Source organism: Chanodichthys erythropterus, chromosome 10 (assembly GCF_024489055.1).
Source record: "Chanodichthys erythropterus isolate Z2021 chromosome 10, ASM2448905v1, whole genome shotgun sequence".
NCBI lineage: Eukaryota > Metazoa > Chordata > Actinopteri > Cypriniformes > Xenocyprididae > Chanodichthys > Chanodichthys erythropterus.
Window position 1 is genome coordinate 35144835 of NC_090230.1, and position 23199 is coordinate 35168033.

A 23199-nucleotide genomic window follows, 5' to 3' on the forward strand; every position below is an offset into this window, starting at 1 on the left:
ACATTTGGGATATTTTAAGTACTCAACTGAACAAAATATTAAAGGATTATTTTTTGCATATTTTACTGGTTTTTGGATATTTTACAGCAAAAATCTTACATATTGTAGCTTTAAGGCTTATCTGATTAGTCATTGTTATTGCTGTGGGACGATCACCTTAAATATATTTAAAAAAGACACTGAATGAACTGTAAATAAATGGTAAGAAATTCATAGAAATAAAACTGACAAATGTCAAAAATCCTACGATTTATTTGCATATATATTAGAACACAATTATTGTATTTTTACAATAATGTATTAAATGAGTGCATGCATACCTGATAGTGTAATGTCACCCATCTCCTTATGCATATTGTCAAGAAATCATTTTAGAAAAATTCAAAAGCAAAATGCATTATTTTCAATTCCATGATTCCAAGTATGAAAATAGTTTTGATACAAAATAGCTTCTTTTGCACTTCTTGGTAGTTCCTACATCAGACAGATATATAAAATCAGATATAAAGAATGTTTTCTCTTGATGGGCTGCTCAATCACAACACTTAAAAAGAAAACAAACCAGTCAGAGTGTAAATTCATAAAGCATATTTGGTCTTTCTAAGCATGTTTTTCCACAGCTTCAGTAAGATAAAACGCTTGTCAAGCATCACAACTGTCAGACTTCTCAGTATAATGTTTTTTAGTTTGTTTTCAGAGCAAAAAAATAAAAAATGTAATAGTGTTTAACATTGCAGAATGCAAACAGCAGTCATGAACACTTCTGTCACTGTCCTTTTTTATGACAGCTGTGGAAAGTTTCTCTTGCCTCATATTTTTATCTCTTTATGAAAACATCCTGTGAATAAGGGTGTGCAGAAACAGAAACATTCACTCTGTCTCGTGACGTTTCTGATCACAAGTGGTTAATGTCACAGAACAGACACGTAAAAGCTTTTAAAGTGTGTAGGACTGTGAAATCCTGCAGTCTATCGGCCGCTGTTGGTCACTGCATACTGAGTTTGGGTCTGCTGCAGAAGTTCAGTGACTGCCAAGAGTTTTTTCAAGATGTGCTGCCAAAGAAACACAACATGAGACACAAGTACTGGCTATCAGCATAAAATATGTCACACGTTATACAGTTACCTGCTGCGTGCCCCTCTCGTTACTGAGTATCCTCAGCTCGTTTAAGTGTGTGACACAGAGCTGGTGCAGGGCAGCGAGGTCACGGGCCAGGTCAGTGTTAAAGTGCTCTGTAGGTTCAGGAAGCTCAGGGACATTCTGAAAAGAGAAAACGTATACAAATACTAAAGACATACTGAACATACTGCACAGGTCATGTGAATATGACTTCATCTTTGTGCTTATCCACCTACTTTTAGGCAAATATTGGGATATTACATTAAAAAAAGCTGGATGGAAGCACCAAGATGAGCATTAATTCTAAAAATGTGCATTAAAAAAGTATGCACTCAATTGAGGCATGTAGTAAAAAAGAGCCACAGTGGCTTCCACATTTATTAAATATTTTGCGCCAATGTCCCAGGACGTGGTGATTTTGTTCTCTTGAACTCATGGGATGGAAACAGTCTTTATTTGCAAATGTTTTATGCGATTTCCAACTTTGTGCATAAGTTAAATTCAACAACTTTGGATGAAAACAGTGTTGCCGAATATGGATCGTGGAGAATTTGCGCCCCCTGGAGGAAGTTTATTTTGTGTCTTAAAAGAACGAGTTACACAGCAAAAAGATATTTTTCTAAGTTGTACATAAAACTATAGAAGCTTGTTTCTGCCATGAAATAAAAATAAAAAAGGTAATTGCTTTGTATCTCACAATTCTGACCTTTTTTCTTGCAATTATGACTTTTTATCTGACAATTCTGACTTTTTTCTCAGAATCGCAAGATATAAACTCACAATTGCATGACAATAAAGTCAGAATTGCTAGTTATAAAGTCAAAATTGTGAGATATAAACTCGCAGTTGTGTATTATAATGTCCACTTTTGAGGGTAAAAAGACTGACGTTTTTTCTCAGAATTGCGAATTTTCTCAGAATTTATATCTCACAATTCTGACTTTATAACTCGCAACTGCATGTAATTGCGAGAAAAAAACCTTATAACTCACAATTGACTTTGTATCACACAATTCAGACTTTATAACTTGCCATTTTTATTTAGTGGCAGAAACAAGCTTCCATATAAAACAAATATTATTTTAGTACGTTTGACAAGAAAATACTATTTCAGGCTTTCTACTTCAGATTTTCATGTTTAATTTAATGTTCTACTTGCCGTTTCTCTATAATTATTTGTGAAATTTTCTAGCTGAAAATAGCCTGAAATAGCATTTTTTTGTCATACGTACTAAAATAACGTTTAATGTACAACTCATTTCTGAGTTTCAAATGTAAAAATCCTACACCTTTTTTCAATGTACTAGCAACATTTGCAGCAAAATAAGCAGTTTTAGAGATGCTGACAAACCCCAAGCTCGTCCAAAAACATGATCATTCTGTGTTTGTTGCTCTTGATGAATGGATTCACTCCTTCCATGTATGGCTCCTGAGATGGGAAAAAAATAAAGAATTTGAAGAAAGCAACAATTATAGAACCTGCAAAGTCTACAAAAACTATTGAAATCCACTTAAAGTGCTTGTTTTTTTACTTTGGCACCAAATTCCACCAGGTTGGCCAGATTCTGGACCGCTTTGGCCACTAAAGTGAGTGTCCGGGATGCGATAGGGGAAGGAGGGTCTGCAGAAATAGACATGTCATTTTTTTTTTTTAACATTTAAAAGATTTATTAAAAGACATTGCTTTATTTAAAGCCTGCCAAAAATGTTGTTGATGTCTGTTTAATAAAAACATAATTTAAACAATTTGAATTGGTCATTCGCAGCTCACCAGCAATGATGTTAAAAATTCTTGGGTTGACGATAGCAGGACAGATCAATCTGAGGAAGACAAATCCACTGGAAGAAAAAGAGACTTTTTTAATATATAAATAAAATTATATTATACAGTTGATGATATATCTTATACTAATTCATTAAATCATTTTAATATAATATAATTTAATACAATTTATATTAAATATATAATTTAATACCTTTAATATAAATTGTATTTAATTATTTTTTATTAATGTTATTAAATTTAAATAAACAAAAAAAAAAACATTCAAAATATCCTGCAACAAAGAAGACATTTCCATACCTTACAACTCTAGTTTTCATGGTTGTGTTTCTGGGCCACTTTTGCTGTACAGATTTCTGTAAACACCCATAAATGAACCTGAGAGTTCTGCAAAAAAAAAAACAACAACAATATGTATAAATCTCCATTCTCTCACATTATATCCTCATTAAATGGTTTACTGGCTGAATTCCTTAAAAGTCATGTCAGAGACTCACGGAGGCAGGATTTCAGCAGCCATGAATATTTTCTCCACCAGCTCAGACACGATGCTCAGGAGATGAGTGAGATTCACATTCACATCCTCATTCTTCTCCAGTTTAGAGGGATTGAGCTAATTTACAGTATGTTTGCCAGGCATAAAAAGGTTACTGAACATTTCTAATGACATTCACAAATGACCATCTAACTAAGAAGCATCAGCTGCTGCAACGGTTCATTCATTTTTGAAGCATATTAGTCATGTCATTTGACAGTCATAAAACATAATAGGTTATGTAGATATTTAAGCATTAAAGATCTAGTTTAATTCTAAAGGGTTAAAGAGAGGATAGAACTGGTCATTTAAAATAAATTACAAATATTGAAACTATTAATTAAATACATTATTTTTAATGCAAGAAACCTTGGCTAACATTATTAGCTATAAAAGGAGGATATGGTTGGTGCCTTTCAGCATGATGATCTATATGCCACTTTAGTTAACACTAAAAAAATTAACCAATACCTCACAGGACTGTCTAGACTCCATGATCTTTAGGATGGTGTCTTTCAGAGCGTGGTGAACGAAAGGAGTGGCTGTGGCCTTCATGTACTGCTCCATCAGGGTACTGGCCAGAGTGGTGGCACGAAAAAGAGTTGTAGCTTCATCTGTAAAAACAAGCGACTCTGAATAATTCTGAGAATTCAGCCATGCAACATAAGAGGAATAAAAGAAGTACCTTCAGCGCTGATCTCACGGTCATTGAGCTCTCTGAGCAGCTGGGCCTCCAGGTTCTCGTGTCTGAATATCCTGAGCAGAACGCTGGCCAGGAGAGTGCGGTCCTGTCCACAAACGTGGGCCAAAGCGTTGATCACATGCAACTCCTTCAGCAGAACCAGCTGTAAAGGATCAAGTATTATATGAACCAGGGTATATATGTTGTTAACTAAAACTATTTAAAATATTTATGTTAACTGAAATATACATTGGCAGTAAAAAGTTTTAGTTGGAATATTAAAAACTTTTTACATTACAATTTAAAATAACTGTTTTCTATTTGAATATATTTTAAAATATTATTTATTCCTGTGATCAAAGCTGAATTTTCAGCATCATTACTCCTGTCTTCAATGTCACATGATCCTTCAGACATTTATAATGGTACAAAATATTTCTATTTCAAATAAATGCTGTTAATTGAAATTTATATTCAAAGTATTCTGAAAAAAATTGCAGTTATCACAAAAATTAAGCAACATTAATACTAATAAGAACCATTGTTAATAAATGAGCACCAATAATAATAATAATAGAGCACTAAAACAGCATATTAGAATTATTTATGAAATAAATAAAAATTAAAACTAAAGTACAACTAAAACTTAATTAAAAATGAACCTAAATAGTATTAAAAAACACACACACAATAAAAAAGACAAAAGCACACAACAAAATTACCAAAAATCAACTAAAATTAAAATATAAAAATAAAACCTAATTCAAAATATTAATAAAAAACACTAGCGAATGCCATGAATAGTTCTCAATTACTCTGCGTTTTCTAACATTTCAATTAAAACGATGCCACTTTCATCAGCAAGGGTCAGACTAACGTTCTAAAATTGTGATTTAAATGTAATATACCGTAATTTCTAGGACAGTTTCTAGCCAACTGGCCAGTAAATGAGTTTTATTTATATGTGGACCCTGTGTATATATCAACACATGTATATTTCCAATGAAAATCCCACCTCTTTTAGCTCACTGTACACCTCCACGGGCATGATCTTCTCCACAGAGTAGCGCACTCTCAGGCGGAGTGAGCTGGGCACCACGTTCTTCAGGGGCACGTGGGAGCTCAGAGGAAACCACTCGTCAATCATCTGACCCCTTTGGAGCCGACACAGTGGGCAGCACATGAACACTGCGGGAGAGCACAAGAAGAGCGCACGTTATTCTTTATACAAAACAGTTTTGAAAGTCTGAGTATGAAGTAATAAGGAGGAACATACAAATATCATTCTCTTTGCTTTTTTTTGTCTTGTTGCTCAGGCTGATCTCAAACCTGTTGATTTCACTGGATAGGTCACTGCAGGAATATCATGAAACATGTTAATAAAGATATATACAGTTTTATACAATTATTATCAACATCTGTGGAGGTGGCTTACTCGAAAATGAATTCCTCTGTCCACACAGGGTTCTGACCCTCCCGCGGATGGGTCTTTGCTACCTGAATGCTGTTCAGGTAAATGTTGCAGTAAGCATTTGTGAAATGTTTACTGGGCAGTTTGTGAGCCTCTTCAACATTCAGAAATATACTGCTGACCTGTAAAGATACATGTGAGTAACACACGAGGGGTAGCATCGCAGTAACTCATTGACATTAGGCGTCAAGAAGCAACAGTTTACCTGACGCAGGCGTTTGTTTGAGCATGGCTGGCTGGGTTTCCTCAAGTTACTGCAAAAGGTTTGCAGACATTTCATCCAGTCCTACACAGTTCAGAAAGAACAGATGAAGAGAGCAAGAAAAAATTTAGCTATCATATTCACAGTGTTCTACAGTGCGACAAAAGTAATTTTTCCATCCTCATTTCTGCAATATGACAATGTAACAGTCAAACAGATCATGTTTTTTATCAATCTATATATATATATATATATATATATATATATATATATATATATATATATATATATATATATATAGATATATATATAGATACACACACACACACACACACACACACACACACACACACACACACACACACACACACACACACACACACACACACACACACACACACACACACACACACACACAGGGGTTGGACAATGAAAACGAAACACCTGGTTTTAGACCACAATTTATTTATTAGCATGATGTAGAACCTCCTTTTGCAGCCAATAAAGCATCAGTTTGTCTTGGGAATGACAGATACAAGTCCTTCACAGTGGCCAGAGGGATTTTGAGCCATTCCTGTTCCAGAACAGTATCCAGGTCACTACGTGATGCTGGTGGAAAAAAAAACGTTTTCTGACTTGCTCCACCAAAACACCCTAAAATATCTTGATAATATTCAGATCTGGTAACTGTGCAGGCCATGGAAGATGTTCAACTTCACTTTCTTGTTCATCATACCATTCTGTCACAAGTCTAGCTGTGTGTACTGGGCATTATCATGCTGATAAACAGCAACACCTTCAGGGTACAATGTTTGAAGGTTTGGGTGCGCATGCTCCTCCAATATGGTTCAGTAGTCCTTGGCAGATGTGCCCATCCAGCACAAGTAGTGGGCCTATGATATTGCAGTCCAAACCATCATTGATCCACCCCCATGTTTTACTCTCAGCAGCAACAATCAGGTGTTAAGCCTCTTTGGGGCTTCTCCACACCGTAACTCCTGCGGATGTGGGAAAGACAGTGAATGTGGATTCTTCAGATGTTTTACATTGTCCACAGCCCAAGATTTGCACTGCTGGCACCAATGAAACCGACATTTGGCATTGACACAAGCAACCAAAGGTTTGGGTTTTTTTTGTTGATACAATCCAGCTTCCTCTTGCGTCGACAGTTACTCCTGTTGGATGTGGTTTGTCTTATGTGATAGAATGCCAACATTACCCTGGATCCCATAGCTCTCGATACACCACAAAGACTTGCTGTCCTGGTCACAGATGAGCCAGCGAGACGCGCACCAACAATTTGTCCTCTTTTGAACTCTGATATGTCTCCTATTATGTTGTGTGGATTTCAATATTTTCTGTACATCTGTGCTATTACTCTGCTCTTACTGATGGAAAGTGAAATCAGTGAAGATTGGTCACCAGGCCATGCATATATAGGCGTGAAACCTCCAACACTATATTGGCCAGTGTTTCAGTGGCGTATGTGGAGATGGATTTTGGACCAATGAAATTTTACTGCGGGACTGAAACCGATTGACTTACAAATGCATTACTTCTCATGCTCAACTCAAGACAAAAAGTCTGATTAACATGGAAGATGTGTGATTTAACACTTTGACACAGCATTACTCTAATGAAAGTGTATCAGCATTGCTAATGAAATAATCGTTACCTGAGCTTGTTCTGGTGTCTCTCCTGCAAAGTAAAAGATACACTGCTCCTCGCTAAAGTGCTGCACAACTATCTGGAAACAGTTTGGCCTGCAAAAAAATACTTATTTGTAGTTCAAGCAAATTTTAAGTTGAACCATTATCAGCACATAATACAGCGAGAAACAAACCTGCCAAACATGCTGTCATGGACCTCATACACAGAACACACACTCAAATCAATTAAACCCTTTGGTTTAGTCGCTCGTTTCTCACTCTCGAAGTAGATCAGCTGGGAATCATTTCCCTCAAGGATGAAATATAGATTTTTCCATCTTTTTCCTTTTCCTATAAAAGACGTAAGACAATGTCTTAGTAAAATTATTTTGATAATGCCTTCAACATAATCCTACTGTGAAATGTTGGCGATACCTTTATTGAACAGGACATAACCTTTCTTGACAATGTTTTTATAGAAAGCATCCTTGGTCTTTCGACGGATAGTGTTGTAGATTTCTTTGCCTTCGACAGTGTCTGTCAGCACCTGCTCCTGGTGCTGACAAAAATCACACAATTTAAATCATTTAACACTTGAATAAAAAGAATGAGAATTTTCCAAAAGGTTGTTGCACGTACTTGGACAGACAGAGCATCTTTAAGGTTGTGGCCCTCAACTATCTGTTCCTTCCTGTAGTGTTCAATGATGTCATCAATACTGTAAAAACATAAACAAGAAAACACAAGCAAGGTGTGTCATGAAACTAGGGTTGTCAAAAGTACTGAAATTTTAAAAATGTGACTTTACCAGCATTTCCCCCTAGCATTTTGAGTGCTGTTGAGCGGATTCTTAAACACTTCTGATTGGCCATGTATTCACACTCTAAACTAGGGTGACCATATGTGCCATTTTCCCAGGACACGTCCTGTTCAGGATTTCTAAGTTGCATAAAATGTAGTTTTGTTTTTGTTTTCATATTTGAGGAAGGTAATGATTAAAAAAATATTTTACCAATAGCGTGCATTATACATAATCGACCAATCATGGCTTGCGAGAAAGCTGGATCTACAGAGAACGCAAAGCATTGCAAATACGACAACATTTTAATGCATTGCATGAAGACTGTCAATAAGAACAGTGGCTTGCACAGACCTCCATTTAGAAATCGTGTTCAGGGGGCACATCGATATGACCACTTTCACGATTAAAGAGGCAAGGGCTCAAGCCAATTTAAGCAATTTACAAATCCTGGACAGGACACTTCCTGGGAAAATGGCACATATGGTCATCCTACTCTCAACAGATATGTCTGTGATTAGCTACTATGATCAACACTTCAAAACATGTTGTAAATAGACATCTTTGACGCTTTTCACCAAGCACTTACACCAGGGGTGTCCAAACTCGGTCCTGGAGGGCCACTGTCCTGCAAAGTTTAGCTCCAACTTGCCTCAACACACCTGCCAGGAAGTTTCTAGTATGCCTAGTAAGACATTGATTAGCTGATTCAGGTGTGTTTAATTGGGGTTGGAGCTGAACTCTGCAGGACAGAGGCCATCCAGGAACAGGATTGAACACCCCTGGCTTACACAGATACACAGGGGAGAGTTTGAAAGCAGGCATCCATCAACAGATCCCTAATATATCTGCTGATAGATGCCTGCTTTCAAGCACTCCCGTGTGTATCTGTGTAAGCACTCAGTAAAGAGCGTCAAAGATGTCTATTTACAACATGTTTTTGAAGCATTGATCATTGTAGCCAATCACAGACATATCTGTTGAGCATGTGAACACAATGGCCAATCAGAGGGGTTTAAGAATCCGCTCAACAGCGCTCAAAATGCTAGGGGGAAATGCTGGTATTGTCACATTTTTAAAATTTCAGTACTGACTTGGTACCGAAGTGTGTACTTTTGACAAACCTACATGAAACTCAATTTTCAAAAGCCTTAAAACACTTGCAAATTGTATGTACCTGTTGTAGTAACGGCCTCCCATAATGAACTGGTTGCTGGGTGTGGGGCTGATTTTGAAGCGCCGAATGAACTCGGTGTTGCGGAAATACAGCGAATAGTCCCCAGGTGTGCTGTCAGATGGCCGCACTAAAAAACTGCCCACCTGCCCAACTAGGGAGAGCGATTACAGAAGTTTGGCAGGTGTAACCCTTTGCTATTTTTTTTTTTTTTCATTTAAATATTTTTTTTCTTTTTCTGACAGACCTGTATTCAGTAGGTTATAAGCCTCTTGCTTATTGATCTTGCCATGAAACCATCTGCAACAGACAAAAGATGTTGTGCAGATCATAAGAGATGCATGACTATAATTAGATATTCCTATCAATTTTATGTTGTAGACATAAAGTTTGCATTACTACTCAACTAAAAATCAAAGCAAATTAAACTCACGCTTTCCCCTCATGTGGGTCTTCCTCACGTCCCTTTGAAAGTGTCGACACAAGAACAACCTCTGTCATAATACTGAATCTTTTTTTTTAATCTTCCAATAATTGACACATATTTTTTATTTAAAATCTAAAGTGTTTTTACTCACCACTTCCTTCACCAGGTCCTCAACTATAAGTCCCTGCTCATCTGTTCGGACATTTGTCACCCACAACCAGCCGTCCTCCAGTTCATTATGAACTATAAATGTGTCGCCTTTGAAGAAACTGTGAGCAAAAGATGGCCATTTAAATAAACTTTAATCACAATGACATTGAAATTTTTTCATTTTCATATTTAAAAAAAAAAAAATATTAAAAATCCACAATCACTAAAATTACTAACAGGAAATAAATAAAAACTAAAACCAAAATAAAAATTAATGAATCTAAATAGTAATGTAAGAAATGCAACATAAACAAAATGACTAAAATTAAAATGAAAACTGAAAATATAAACAAAATACCAAAAAACATCAAATTCAAAATATTAATAAATACTATAATAGTATACTACGGAAGAGGATTAGGGCCAGGCAATAATAAAAAAAAATACAACAATCTCGTTAAAGTAATTATAAGGCGAGATTAAACATTAAATTTTGAGAAAAAAAGTCTAAATAAAATGTCGAGAATAAAAAACGTGTCACGTTCTCAAGTTTAATGTGGCAGTGCAAAACAGTGAATCTAATCACCATACAGGCAAGAAGTTCACGTCAAGAATAAAAAAGTCGATATGTTTTACTGTAAATGTGCAAACGGAAACAGAAAGGACAACCTATATTAGGCCTATATCTCTACATAAGACTTTATTAAATAAACAGAAAGAAAAATATTGAGTGTGTATGTGTCTATACACACTCTTCCAGCCTAGGGTGAAGTCATTATGCTTATCTGCACATAGATTTTAATCTCAAGATGTTTTTATTATTATTGCCTGGCCCTAATCTTTTTCCGCAGTATACAAATAGTGTCAGTAAAAGTTTTTTATTTTATATATATATATATATATATATATATATATATATATATATATATATATATATATATATATATATATATATATACACACACACATAGCTGTTTAAGTTTGGGGTTGGTAATATTTTTGCTATGTTGGTTTTTTTTACATTACATTACTACTTTGTCTTTGATAATTAGAAAGTTCAAAAGAAAAGCATTTGTAACAATATAAATGTCACTTTTGACCAAAATAAAATGTCCTTGCTGAATAAATAAAATACAAAAAAAAAGTATATATATACTAATAGTATATTGTATTTGAAAGTAACATGTAATAAAATAAATGTACCTGATCTCATCAGTTTCGGGCACTTTGGTGTATGGGAGAATTGCTCGCACCCTCCTGCGGTCTTCAACAGGCTTACATAACAAAACAGTTTTTTATATACAGTGGAAATTACATTGTCAATTTTTCTGTTAATAAATAATACAAAATGTCTACCTCTGGAGGGGCGACTGGTGATATCAGCTTTTCTCCTTTCAGCAGACAGGACACATAACTGTAATAACCAATCAGATCTGACAGAGAGGAGAAACGACGGCCTCCAATGTAGTAATCGCCACACATGGCGATGATCCTGCAAACATTCATTACTCCGGTCACCACAGACATCATCTCATTATCTTGGTATAAAATCTTTTAGATTACAATAAAAGAAAAATGAATAAATTGGCATGACCGTTAGTGATGGTTCAATATACAGTAAAGATGATTTGACAGTGATGCTGAGGAGAAAGATTAAGAGAAAAAAACAAACACCTGAAATGACTGACTGTGTTGGTCATACTAAGGAAAGATAACACAAATGAGCCGGGTCGGCGGTCACTCTCCCTGATGAGGTAGCTGCCCGCTGCCCGGACCTGAAGCAAACGCTCCTCTGCAATCATCCGGTCCAGCTTCCCATGATACCACCTGTAGAGGTACAAACTCCATTATGTACTTGCCAAATTATCTTTTACTATTTTCATCACAGTTCAGAGTTATACACTCATATGATGCAAAATGTCATATTACAGCGACTCACTGATTAGGAGGCGGTGCAGTAAGGGTTAAAACAACTTCGTCATCCTCTCCAATTTCCTGCACATCCTGAGCATCACCTTCTTCAACTGTGCCCAGCGAGTGACCCTCCGGACTCAGGGATGTGGATGATATTAGACCGAAAGCACCTTCCTGCATAGGATCTGACATCCCCCTCCCAACTCCTGAAAAAGACCCCGATATAACATGTCCAGGACTAATACCACCTCCCTTTGAGGCAAACATGACGGTTCCAGGTCTCGGATCCTTCCCAAAGACGGAATATGTGACCCCAGGAGGCTGCTTGGGTGGTAAACCTGTGGTATGGACGGACATCCCCTGGCTGCAACAGGCTGGTAAACGGGTGGTCCCGTCTCCTCCTGCCCCAGCCATTCGGGTCACCACCGAAAAGGGATCAGGCTCCTCGCCGCCACCCTGGGTTGCCATCATTGTCACCCTGGGAAGCTGGCAATGAAAGCTGACAAAGTTCAGGAGGGTTTCCCCTCCTGAAACCCACAACTACACCTTTATTCCCTTTTAGGAGACAGTTTTCCCTCTAATTCAGTGTGTTGGTTTGGGTCTAGTACAAGACAGACAGATTCAGGTCTTCATTGTTTGATTTTCTCCTTATCTGAAAATAGGAAAGGACACAGTAACTCAAATACTGGAATAAGACTTATATATATATATATATATATATATTATTTATATATATATATATATATATATATATATGTATTTACACACTAGCACATTTTGCCTTTGTAATCACAACAAGATATTATCTGGAGTGGCAATAAACATCAAAACTAGTATGAGGAACTGTAAAACTGCATTTCAGCAAGAATAAGCCTAAAGAAAAACAGAGTCAAATCGAATCTGCATACAAATGACGGCTATGTGCGTTAGCTGTTAGCTTAGTTTGGTTCTGGCCAAGTTTGACAGCACAAAAGTCCAGCGTTTGCGGTTAGTTGAGCGCTTATGCTTATTTACAGTCAGGCAGGAGTGTTAAAGAGTGGGGAAGAGATGTTAAAAACGATGTTAAGGAAGTTTTTCGTTACATTTGTTTCACTCACTTTGGCTAGTTTCATGTTGAGAGTTGTGTTGTGAAGTCTCGCGCAGCCCTCGCGCCCCTCAAACACTCCCACCAAGCGTGAGCCCGCCCGCCGCGCTCCTGACTGAAGCGCGTGCCCGTGCCTTGCCACCCTTCACAACAAAATACCATGGTAACAACGGTTTCTGCCATACATAGTCACGTAAAATTAATGTTGCTACTGTAAAATCATAATAATAAATCATGTATATGGTTTTTTTTATTTAAATATAGGCTAATTAGCTCATTTATCTTTAAAGACAGTGAAAGTCATGTAGACTATCACCTTTCTAATGTTTTATAGAAACTATTTTCTCAGTTTTATTGCAAATTTATACGTTTTTAATCATTAAAGATGAGTATGATAATCAGAATCGAGGTTTTACTTAGAATCAGAGGGTTTATGCAAAATATACGGTTAAAATTAGCCTATTAATTCGAATATGCTTGAATATTAGCTAATATTGTCGAATGCTGTTACTTCCTCTTGTTGACCTACAGGGAGCGCCAGATACACAACACTCACACACACAACTTTGAGGTTATCATAAAGCTATACTTTAAGAATGTGCTATGAAGAACATCAATATGTGCAATAAATTATAGTCATAATGAGAGCACACCTATAGAAAAAAAAAAGATTATTTTCTATGTAAGACGTGATGTTTTTATTTTATTGTACTAAAATAGCCAATAAAGTAGGTTAATGTGGGACATTATAACATTACATTTGCACGTGGCGATTTTACGTTGCACATCACGAATATTGGAGATTCAAATCAATTACGTGCCCCTATTTTTTCGTTCATTTCTTTGTTTGTTTGTTTTGTTTAACTCTGTAAAGTAGCTTCAGTAGCTTCATTTAAATTCCCTGTATGCCCTAGATATTAAAGTTCATTATTTTTTCTTGCTTTTTGAGGATGAATGGATCAGTGGGTGCGTCTTCACTGATGCCAGTGTCGAGTCTCCATCATCATCTTCATCACTGCAGTAAGAAGCAGCAGCAGCAGCAGCATCACTGCTCGGAGTCTCAGCATCACCGGACATCCTCGCTGCGAGTCTCTCTGCCATTACATCTACATCACAGCTGAAACACGGGACGGATCGAGGCTTTACTGGAGAACCAGCGGACATACTCAAGTTTCCTCGCCATGGTTCCTTTATTTTTGTTCCTGGTCGTCCGCATTGCCGCGTCCATCCCACATCCGACATCCAATGGTGAGTTCACTGAACACAACTCTGTGCGTTCATCATACGACTCACATTTGCACAAAAACAAACCCACATTAAGTTAATCACACACATCAGAACTTCAAGGCAACATTTAATGCGTTTATATTTACAGGTCGGACATCAGCTGCATCACTTTGGTATTTTATTCAAACGTCCTCAGACATAATTCATGAGGGAGATGATAACGAGATGTCGGGTTATGTCGGGCTTGATCAGCGCCCTCCAACAGACGTTCAATTAAACATGATATTAATCCAAGCACATGCAGCTGCTTGAAGATGGCAATGAATAGTAAAACACCTGCTCGTGCATGTTACTTTGCTCTTAATCGCTGTTGTGATCTGTGATATTTGTTTGATATTACTTTGAGGTGATCCAGAGGTCATCTGAACAATAAATAGGCTTCAAAACACTATCATCTGCAAGCCTGAAACATCACCTTGTGTTTTTAATGGCTGAACCCAGTTAAATGTCATACTGTGGCTGACCTTTACTAGAATGACTCAGTATGGACTGTCACTGAGGTGTCATTAGAAATCAACTGGGTTAGTGTTGTTGTGATAGAGTTTTTTGTGTAATATCACTAATTAGAGCTGTTTTTAGCTTGAAACCTGTTGTTTTCTCATACCTACAATTTATTAAAATAAATATTATCTTTGTAATGCTTACAAAAATATACTTATAAATCATAGTTTCCACCAAAATACCATATTTACTAAAATTTTTGAAGTAAAATGTATGGGAATTCAGTCAATTTACTTCAAACAGTATATCTCTCTCTCTGTATATATATATATATATATATATATATATATATATATATATATATATATATATATATATATATATAGGCTATATATATATGTAGAAACCTGTTGTTTTTCATACCTACAACTTAAAATTATTACTGATGCTTACAAAAATTTACAGTGTACTTATAAACCATAGTTTCCACCAAAATACCATATTTACTAGTTTTTACAGTAAATTGTACAAACAATATCATCTACCATGTAATAGGCTACAGTAAAAAATACAGTAAAAACATTAATATTGTGAAATATTATTGCAATTTAAAATAACCATTTTCTATTTTAACATAACCCTTAAATATGTGATTTATTCCTGTGATGCAAAGCTGAATTTTCAGCATCATAACTGTCACGTGATCCTTCAGAAGTCATTTTAATATGCTGATTTGCTGCTTAAGAAAAATTTGCTATTATTATTAATATTGAAAACAGTTGTGCTGCTTAATATTTTTGTGGAAACCCTGTTTTTTTCAGGATCTTTGATGAATAGAAAGTTTGAAAGAACAGAAAGCCTTTGAAACATTATAAATGTTTTTTTTTTTTAATCAATTTAATGCATCCCTAAGTATTAATTTTATAAAAAATTAAAATAAATCTTACTGACCCCAAACTTTTGGTAGTGCACTTGTACAAAAAAAAAAAAACATGATATTGCTATGGTACTTGTCCCAACAACTACATTATTACCAGGGTACCACAGTACCTTTCTGTTAGTGAAAATACCACAGTTTTATCCCAGTAGTAATAACTAGGCCTACTTTTTGGTGGACAATTTCAATTTCAATAAGGGTTTTGTTAAAATAGAACTATAAGCTCATTCAATTCCTTCCGATTCACTGTGTTACTCATAATCAAATTGTAGCAAGTTTTCTGTGCCAGTGTTTTTGTATCAATGCACATAACGTTCCTGGCAGTTTGAAATTCATTGTACTGGAAAGCACAAGGCCATGTGGATCATGCTACTATAATCCACTCTGAGCTTTATGCCCTCAGGTTGTGTCAGATGATCAATGCGAAAGTAGACAGCTCCATCAGCCGTGTTTCTTTACACAAAGGATTTTCTCTAATCTTCCATCTCACTTAACCTTACACATTTCTGAAGCACTGACATTTTGTCATCACCAAACATCTGCGCTGCATCTTTAAGAGTCAGCCAGTGTATTCCAAAGTTTGGACCGACAGGACACCTGTGTAAACACTCAAAGTTCCACTCCAGATTCCTGTGGCTGAATAATTCAGGTCGAAATGACAGCGTGGCTGAGGATAGCATCACAAACTCATGTGCATCACTCTGCAACACACATTTCCAAGTTGTAGAGATGACTTGTCTGTGGAAAAGAAGATACTTTCATTTCCTGTTTATATCTCTTCGTGTTTTGTAGGTGAAGTATGTGAACCGGTTCCATGTGAGAACGGTGCTGACTGTCCCAGTACACCATCTGATGAAAATGTTTCCTGTGAGTTTTTAAGGCACTTTTTAATGTGTTTGTTTGGATTCAAGAAGCCTGAAGGCCCATGAGATTTCATTTCTTGCAATTTTTTTCCACATTTTAAAATTTATGGAATGATATGTGCAACTGAGTTGAGTTTTATTAAGTGTTTGCCTATTCCTTGTCATCTGAAAATGTATCATACATGTGTTAACAAATTTGAAGAGTTTTATTTCTCCACACTCCAACAAATAAAGCTTCTCCAAAGATTTTTAGATTCAGCAGAACCCTTTTCTTTTCAAGAATCATTTCTGGCTGTTCTTGAGTTGCTATATGGTTCTTCAGATCAGAATTTTTTTATAGAAAGTCATCATGCCCAGTGAAAATCTTTACCTTTTTATCACATTACACCCTGGAAAATAAAATAACTTAAAGGTGCCCTAGAACTTTTTTTTAAAAGATGTAATATAAGTCTAAGGTGTCCCCTGAATGTGTCTGTGAAGTTTCAGCTCAAAATACCCCATAGATTTTTTTAAATTAAATTTTTTAACTGCCTATTTTGGGGCATAATTAGAAATGAGCCGATTCAGGGTGTGTGTCCCTTTAATTCTCGTGCTCCACGCCCCAAGAGCTCGCGCTTGCCTTAAACAACCTAAAAAAAGTTCAAACAGCTAATATAACCCTCAAAATCGATCTTTACAAAGTGTTCGTCATGCAGCATGTCTAATCGCGTAAGTACAGTGTTTATTTTGATGCTTACATTGATTCTGCACGAGTTTGAGGCTGTGCTTCATGGCTAACGACTAATGCTACACTGTTGGAGAGATTTATAAAGAATGAAGTTGTGTTTATGAATTATACAGACTGCAAGTGTTTAAAAATGAAAATAGCGACGGCTCTTGTCTCCGTGAATACAGTAAGAAACGATGGTAACTTTAACCACATTTAACAGTACATTAGCAACATGCTAACGAAACATTTAAAAAGACAATTTACAAACATCACTAAAAATATCATGTAATCATGAATCATGTCAGTTATTATTGCTCCATCTGCCATTTTTCGCTATTGTCCTTGCTTGCTTACCTAGTCTGATGATTCAGCTGTGCACAGATCCAGACGTTAATACTGGCTGCCCTTGTCTAATGCTTGAACATGGGCTGGCATATGCAAATATTGGGGGCGTACATATTAATGATCCCGACTGTTACGTAACAGTCGGTGTTATGTTAAGATTCGCCTGTTCTTCGGAGGTCTTTTAAACAAATGAGATTTATATAAGAAGGAGGAAACAATGGAGTTTGAGACTCACTGTATGTCATTTCCATGTACTAAACTCTTATTATTCAACTATGCCACGGTAAATTCAATTTTTGAAACTAGGGCACCTTTAAGTCAAACTTTTTTGAGCTATATGTACACATTATAACCCTCATCATCAAAGTGAAAATAACCATTAAAAAAATTCTGGAGGGTTATTAAAAATTAATTAGTGATAAATACCAGGTGATATAAACTTGCTCAGATGCAACTTATCAACTTCAGATCAAACACCAGGCTAACTGCCCCACCTGACATCAGTTGTAGTGGTTTTGATTATGTCAGAATAAAACCAGCTGTTTCTTGAAGATTCCACTGTTTGTAGTCCATGGTACTGCAAATAATTCACCATGGTTTGGAAAGTGCTTTCAGAAGGCCTCTGGGAAAAAGCTGTAGAAAGGCACAAGTCAGGAGAAGGCTACAAAAATGTTTTAGCTATCCCTCTGAGTACCGTTCAGAGCATCATTAAGAAGTGGAAAGCATATGGCACCACCAATACATTGCCTAGATCAGGCCGTCCGTCAAAACTGGATGACCAAGCCAGGAGGACATTGATCAATGAAGCTACCAAGAGGCCAAAGGCAACTTTGAAGGACTTTATGCTTTATGGTCGGTCTGTGCATGTGACAACTATCTCACAAGCTTTACACAAAGCTGGCCTGTATGGCAGGCTGGCAAGAAAGAACCTTTTCCTGAAAACGTGCCACACTCAGTCTTGTTTGTGCTATGCAAAAACAACACCTGAAAGACTCTGATGCCATCTGGCAAAAGGTGCTATGGTCCAAAATTGACCTTTTTGGACTGAACTCCAAGCGCTCTGTTTGGCAAAAAGCAAACACATCATACCTACTGTGAAGCATGGTGGTGGCAGCATTATGTTGTGGGGGTGTTTCTCTTCAGAGGGGACTGGGCGATTAGTCAGGATTGAAGGGGAAATGGATGCTGCCAAGTACATCAAAATTCTTGAGGAAAACCTGCATCCCTCAGCTGAAGATGGGCAGGTTTTTCACCTTCCAATACGACATCCTAAATATACCGCCAAAAGAACAACGCAATGGCTTAAGGATAGGAGCCCTGACTTAAATCCAATGGATGGACTTGAACTTGAGCAATTCTTTAAGGAAGAATGGGCAAATATTCCCCAATCTAGGTGTGCAAAGCTAGTACAGACATATCCAAAAAGACTAATGATTGTAATTTAAGCAAAAGGTGGCTCTACGAAGTATTAAATCAGTGGACTGGTGACTTTTCCAACCTTGTTATTCTAGTTTTTCAAGAAATAAAATAATTTATACAAAATATAATCATATTTGGTGTCATGCAGAGACTTATGGGTATGTCCCTTTACTGTTTTTTTTTTTTTTTTACTGTAAATTATATGGTAGTTTAAGTCAGTTTTTATTTGACAGTATTTTACAGTAAAATTATATATGAACATGTACAGTATGGTAAGCTAACGGTATGTTAACTGGTAAGTTAACAACATAACAGGTTTTTACTGTAGCATTTTTACATTCTTTTACTGAAAAAGTGTAAATGAATAAAAAGTTTGTAGTGGAATTTTAGAAGGTTCTACTGTTTCATCTAATTGGAATCTTTATTTTTAATAGTGCAGATAGAATCAGAATCTCACACAAACTGTGCATTCTGCTCTCTTAACAGCATCAGGCTGGGAAGAGGAATCTGTGATGGGTGAGTTTGTTTATTTGAAGTCTCCTTTAATGATGTGTTCTCCTCATTTTAAGAAAGGTTCAAAAGAGCTTGCTCATTGAGACTCCAGATATGAAAGCCATATTAAGCAGATGGCTCACGTTCGGCTTATGAACCGTGAACATAAATGATGTCAGCCTCGATTTCCATTCACTTGTTAATTCATATTTAAACATCTGCTTAGCGTTCATTAGGAAGTCACACTTTCTGGAATCGTCTTTTACAGCTAATGCAGTATTTATTGTGATGTTCAGACTGAGCTGAAAGACATGAAATAATAATCACCTTGAGGGAATAGTGCATGTGATTAAGTACACTGATCATCAAGTTCACTTATGCATGAACCTGCAAGTAAGACTTTAAAGGGTTAGTTCACCCCAAAATAAAATTCTGTCATTAATTACCTTCGTAAGACCTTCGTTCATCTTCAGAACACAAATTAAGATATTTTTTTATAAAATCCGATGGCTCAGTGAGGCCTGCATTGCCAGCAAGATAATTAACACTTTCAAATGCCCAAAAAAATACTGAAGACGTATTTAAAACAGTTCATGTGACGGTTCAACCTTAATGTTATGAAGTGACGAGAATACTTTTTGTGCACCAAAAAACAAAATAACCACTTTATTAAGCAATATCTAGTGATGGGCGATTTCAAAGCACTGCTTCATGAAGCTTTACAGATCTTTTGTCTCGAATCAGGTGTTCGGAGCGTGAATCAAACTGCCAAAGTCACGTGATTTCAGTAAACGAGGCTTCGTTACATCATAAGTGTTTCGAAATTTCAGTGGTTCACCACTGGGGGGGCGTGACTTTGGTAGTTTGATACACTTTCCGAACCACTGTGGAACGACATGAAGGTGAGTAATTAATGGTAGAATTTTAATTTTTGGGTAAACTAACCCTTTAAGTTCCATTTAAAAATGAATCCTGCAGATTTCAGATACTATGTGTTTTCCTCATTCAGGGCCCTGCCACCCGAACCCGTGTCACAACGGAGGGGTGTGCGAGACCAGCGAGACCTACCGTGGAGACACTTTTGTTGGATATTTGTGCAGATGTCCACTTGGCTTCAATGGTGTCCACTGCCAACACAGTAAGAAACATCTTTTCTAGGCACATTTATTTTAATTTAGTGTCAGTTATAAGCACAGTCTTAAATGAGTTAAATAAAGCCTTAAAGGTACAATTTGTGATATTTTTTTCCGCTAGAGGTCGCTAGAAGCCTATTCAAAACAAAGGCGTAGTTTGATGACGCCAAGTTTTAGAGCGGAAATTTGGGACATGGGGTCTCCATCTCAAAGGACGGTGCAAAAGAATAGGGATTGGAGTCTGGAAGAACTCATGTTCGTGGATGCGATTATTAACGTTACTGTAGTATGAAGCAGAGCAGGACCGAGTGTTGAGGGAGCTGAACGAAGAACTGGAGCGATTGATCAACACACGCCTCACGAGCAGCAGGACTTTTATTATGACACAGTCGCCGGCGCCGCTTCCGCTTTTCCGGTCATGAGTTTACGGGAGCTGTCCTTGTCGACAGAACCAGCGGCAGATGGTAAACAGTAATTATGTTCCATAAATAAGTAACACAATCCACCATAAAACGTGCAAGAAGTAAATAAGGAACTGCTTGAAGCAAGCTAGTGGTTTGCTGGACGCTAGACACTACTTCCGCATTTGTCCAAGGCACTGTTGTCATGTGGTTTTTACGTCAGTAAAGGCGGTAACAAAGGTAACTGACGTCATTGACAGGCGACTGCACTGCCCCGTGTCACTGTTTAGAATGGGAATTTTCTCATGATTTACAAGTAGTTTAAAACATTAGAGATGTTGTTTGTAATCAGCTGGACAAAATATATAACACTAGCCTAGTGGTTTTTGGATATTTTACTGCAAAAATTTTACATATTGTACCTTTAAATTAATGTAAGGAGTTGTGAGGACATCGAATGTGTGTCAGATCTGCGTCATGTGCGTCAGATCTTAAAGTGACAGCAGCCTAATAAACCTGCTGCAGTCTGTCATTAATGTTTATCTAAGAAAAAAAAGACAGAGAAAATCACTCTCTTGACTGAATCACTTTTGTAGCTTTAATAATGAATTATCTATATTTAATTTATGCAATGAAGACTGTGAAGTGTTTGATAACTATTCTATTTCTGAAAATTTCTTACAATTTAGATCAAATGTTTAAAATATACAGTTTTTATGTTTTTTTAATGTTTTTTTTACATTCATTTAGAGATTAAATGTGAAATTATTACAATATAAAAATATATTAAAAACTTTCATGTTTGGTGCAATTAATCGTGATCAATTACAGAAAGTAGATTTTTTTTAATTGATTGACAGCACTAATATATATATATATATATATATATATATATATATATATATATATATATATATATATATATATATATATATATATATATATATATATATATATATATATATATATATATATATATTAGAGAATACTTTTTGTGCACCAAAAAACAAAATAACCACTTTATTAAACAATATATAGTGATAGGCAATTTCAAAACACTGCTTCATGAAGCTTTGAAGCTTTACAGATCTTTTGTTTCGACTCAGGGGTTCGGAGCGTGAATCAAACTGCCAAAGTCACGTGATTTCAGTAAACCAGGCTTCGTTACATCATAAGGGTTTCGAAATTTCTGTGGTTCACCAGTGGGGTGTGTGACTTAAGTAGTTTGATACGTGTTCCGAATATATATATATATATATATATATATATATATATATATATATATATATATATATATATATATATATATATATATATATATATATGTGTGTGTATGCATACATATACACACACACAAATATACATACATCTCTATCTCTAGCTACCATAATAATAACATGTCTAGTTTAGTGCTACAGACATCTAAATGGAACTATCACTCACTTGAGTACTGACTGAACGCATGTCAAGTTTGCACAATGCGACAGCGCACTTTCTGTAATGTATTATTTTGGCATTAGTCAACAACTAGTGTAGAAACACAATCCACATTAATGTAAATATCTATGTTTTTCGGCTTCATTTAATCTCAAAAACACTTTTATAGTGTATTGTACCAGAACACTTAGCAAAGTGACAAGAACATAATTAACAAAGAGCTATTTTTTGTCTGTTTGCTGCTGTAAGAGCTTGTTATTATTTGTTTTGTTTTTTGTCCTGATTCTCCTGTTTCTGTGGTTACCTCACACACCGCCTGCATTTTTCATGGATTGGGAGAAAGAATATTGTGCTCTGTTCTACACAGCCTGCACAGCTTAATACACATCACACATGTGCATCAGTGACCTTAATTTGCACTGTCTCCTGAATTGACTTCTAAGCGTGGTCTATAATTAATGCCAGAGTGAAAGTACAGCTGAGAAAGATAAGACACTGAGGCTTAGTTAGCAGCTGGAGGCTGGGTGAAAACAGACTGAGCGACGGCCTTAGAAAATCATTTTGGAGAATGACATTCGGTCTCATTATCTGCACCAGTCCCCATGACCTGCTTGGTTTTTTTCATAATAATTAGACTTCACAGCATTGGCCTCATGTAGGATGTTTAGCTGAGTGTGACAGGTATAAAAAACCAGGGATGTCACTAGACATAAATGACATCCGCTGCTTAGACCATTATTCCATTA

At 36.3% G+C, this 23199-nt stretch overlaps 2 protein-coding genes across 2 annotated transcripts in view; one reads left to right on the forward strand and one right to left on the reverse strand.

Annotated features, from left to right (window-relative positions):
• Positions 1-249: 249 nt before the first annotated feature.
• rasa1b (RAS p21 protein activator (GTPase activating protein) 1b) lies at positions 250-13088 on the reverse strand. The gene is made up of 26 exons (XM_067397530.1): positions 13003-13088; positions 11931-12557; positions 11666-11818; positions 11348-11483; positions 11195-11265; positions 9993-10110; positions 9848-9879; positions 9662-9714; positions 9418-9568; positions 8081-8159; positions 7877-8000; positions 7636-7792; positions 7468-7555; positions 5796-5876; positions 5555-5712; positions 5396-5472; positions 5135-5307; positions 4123-4282; positions 3909-4051; positions 3400-3515; positions 3203-3289; positions 2891-2958; positions 2652-2740; positions 2471-2548; positions 1126-1260; positions 250-1052 (listed from the first exon to the last, which is right to left on the reverse strand). The coding sequence occupies exons 2-26, from the start codon at positions 12374-12376 to the stop codon at positions 969-971; spliced, it is 3057 nt and encodes a 1018-aa protein (XP_067253631.1). The 5' UTR covers positions 12377-12557; positions 13003-13088; the 3' UTR covers positions 250-968.
• A 1027-nt stretch (positions 13089-14115) lies between these two features.
• The window catches only part of edil3b (EGF-like repeats and discoidin I-like domains 3b), a 28181-nt gene continuing 19097 nt past the window's right edge, over positions 14116-23199 (forward strand). Inside the window, exons 1-4 of the mRNA XM_067397531.1 lie at positions 14116-14237; positions 16447-16521; positions 19477-19506; positions 20492-20620. Of these exons, the coding sequence (XP_067253632.1) occupies positions 14171-14237; positions 16447-16521; positions 19477-19506; positions 20492-20620 (301 nt within the window). The 5' untranslated portion in view covers positions 14116-14170. The remainder of the gene's footprint in view (positions 14238-16446; positions 16522-19476; positions 19507-20491; positions 20621-23199) is intronic.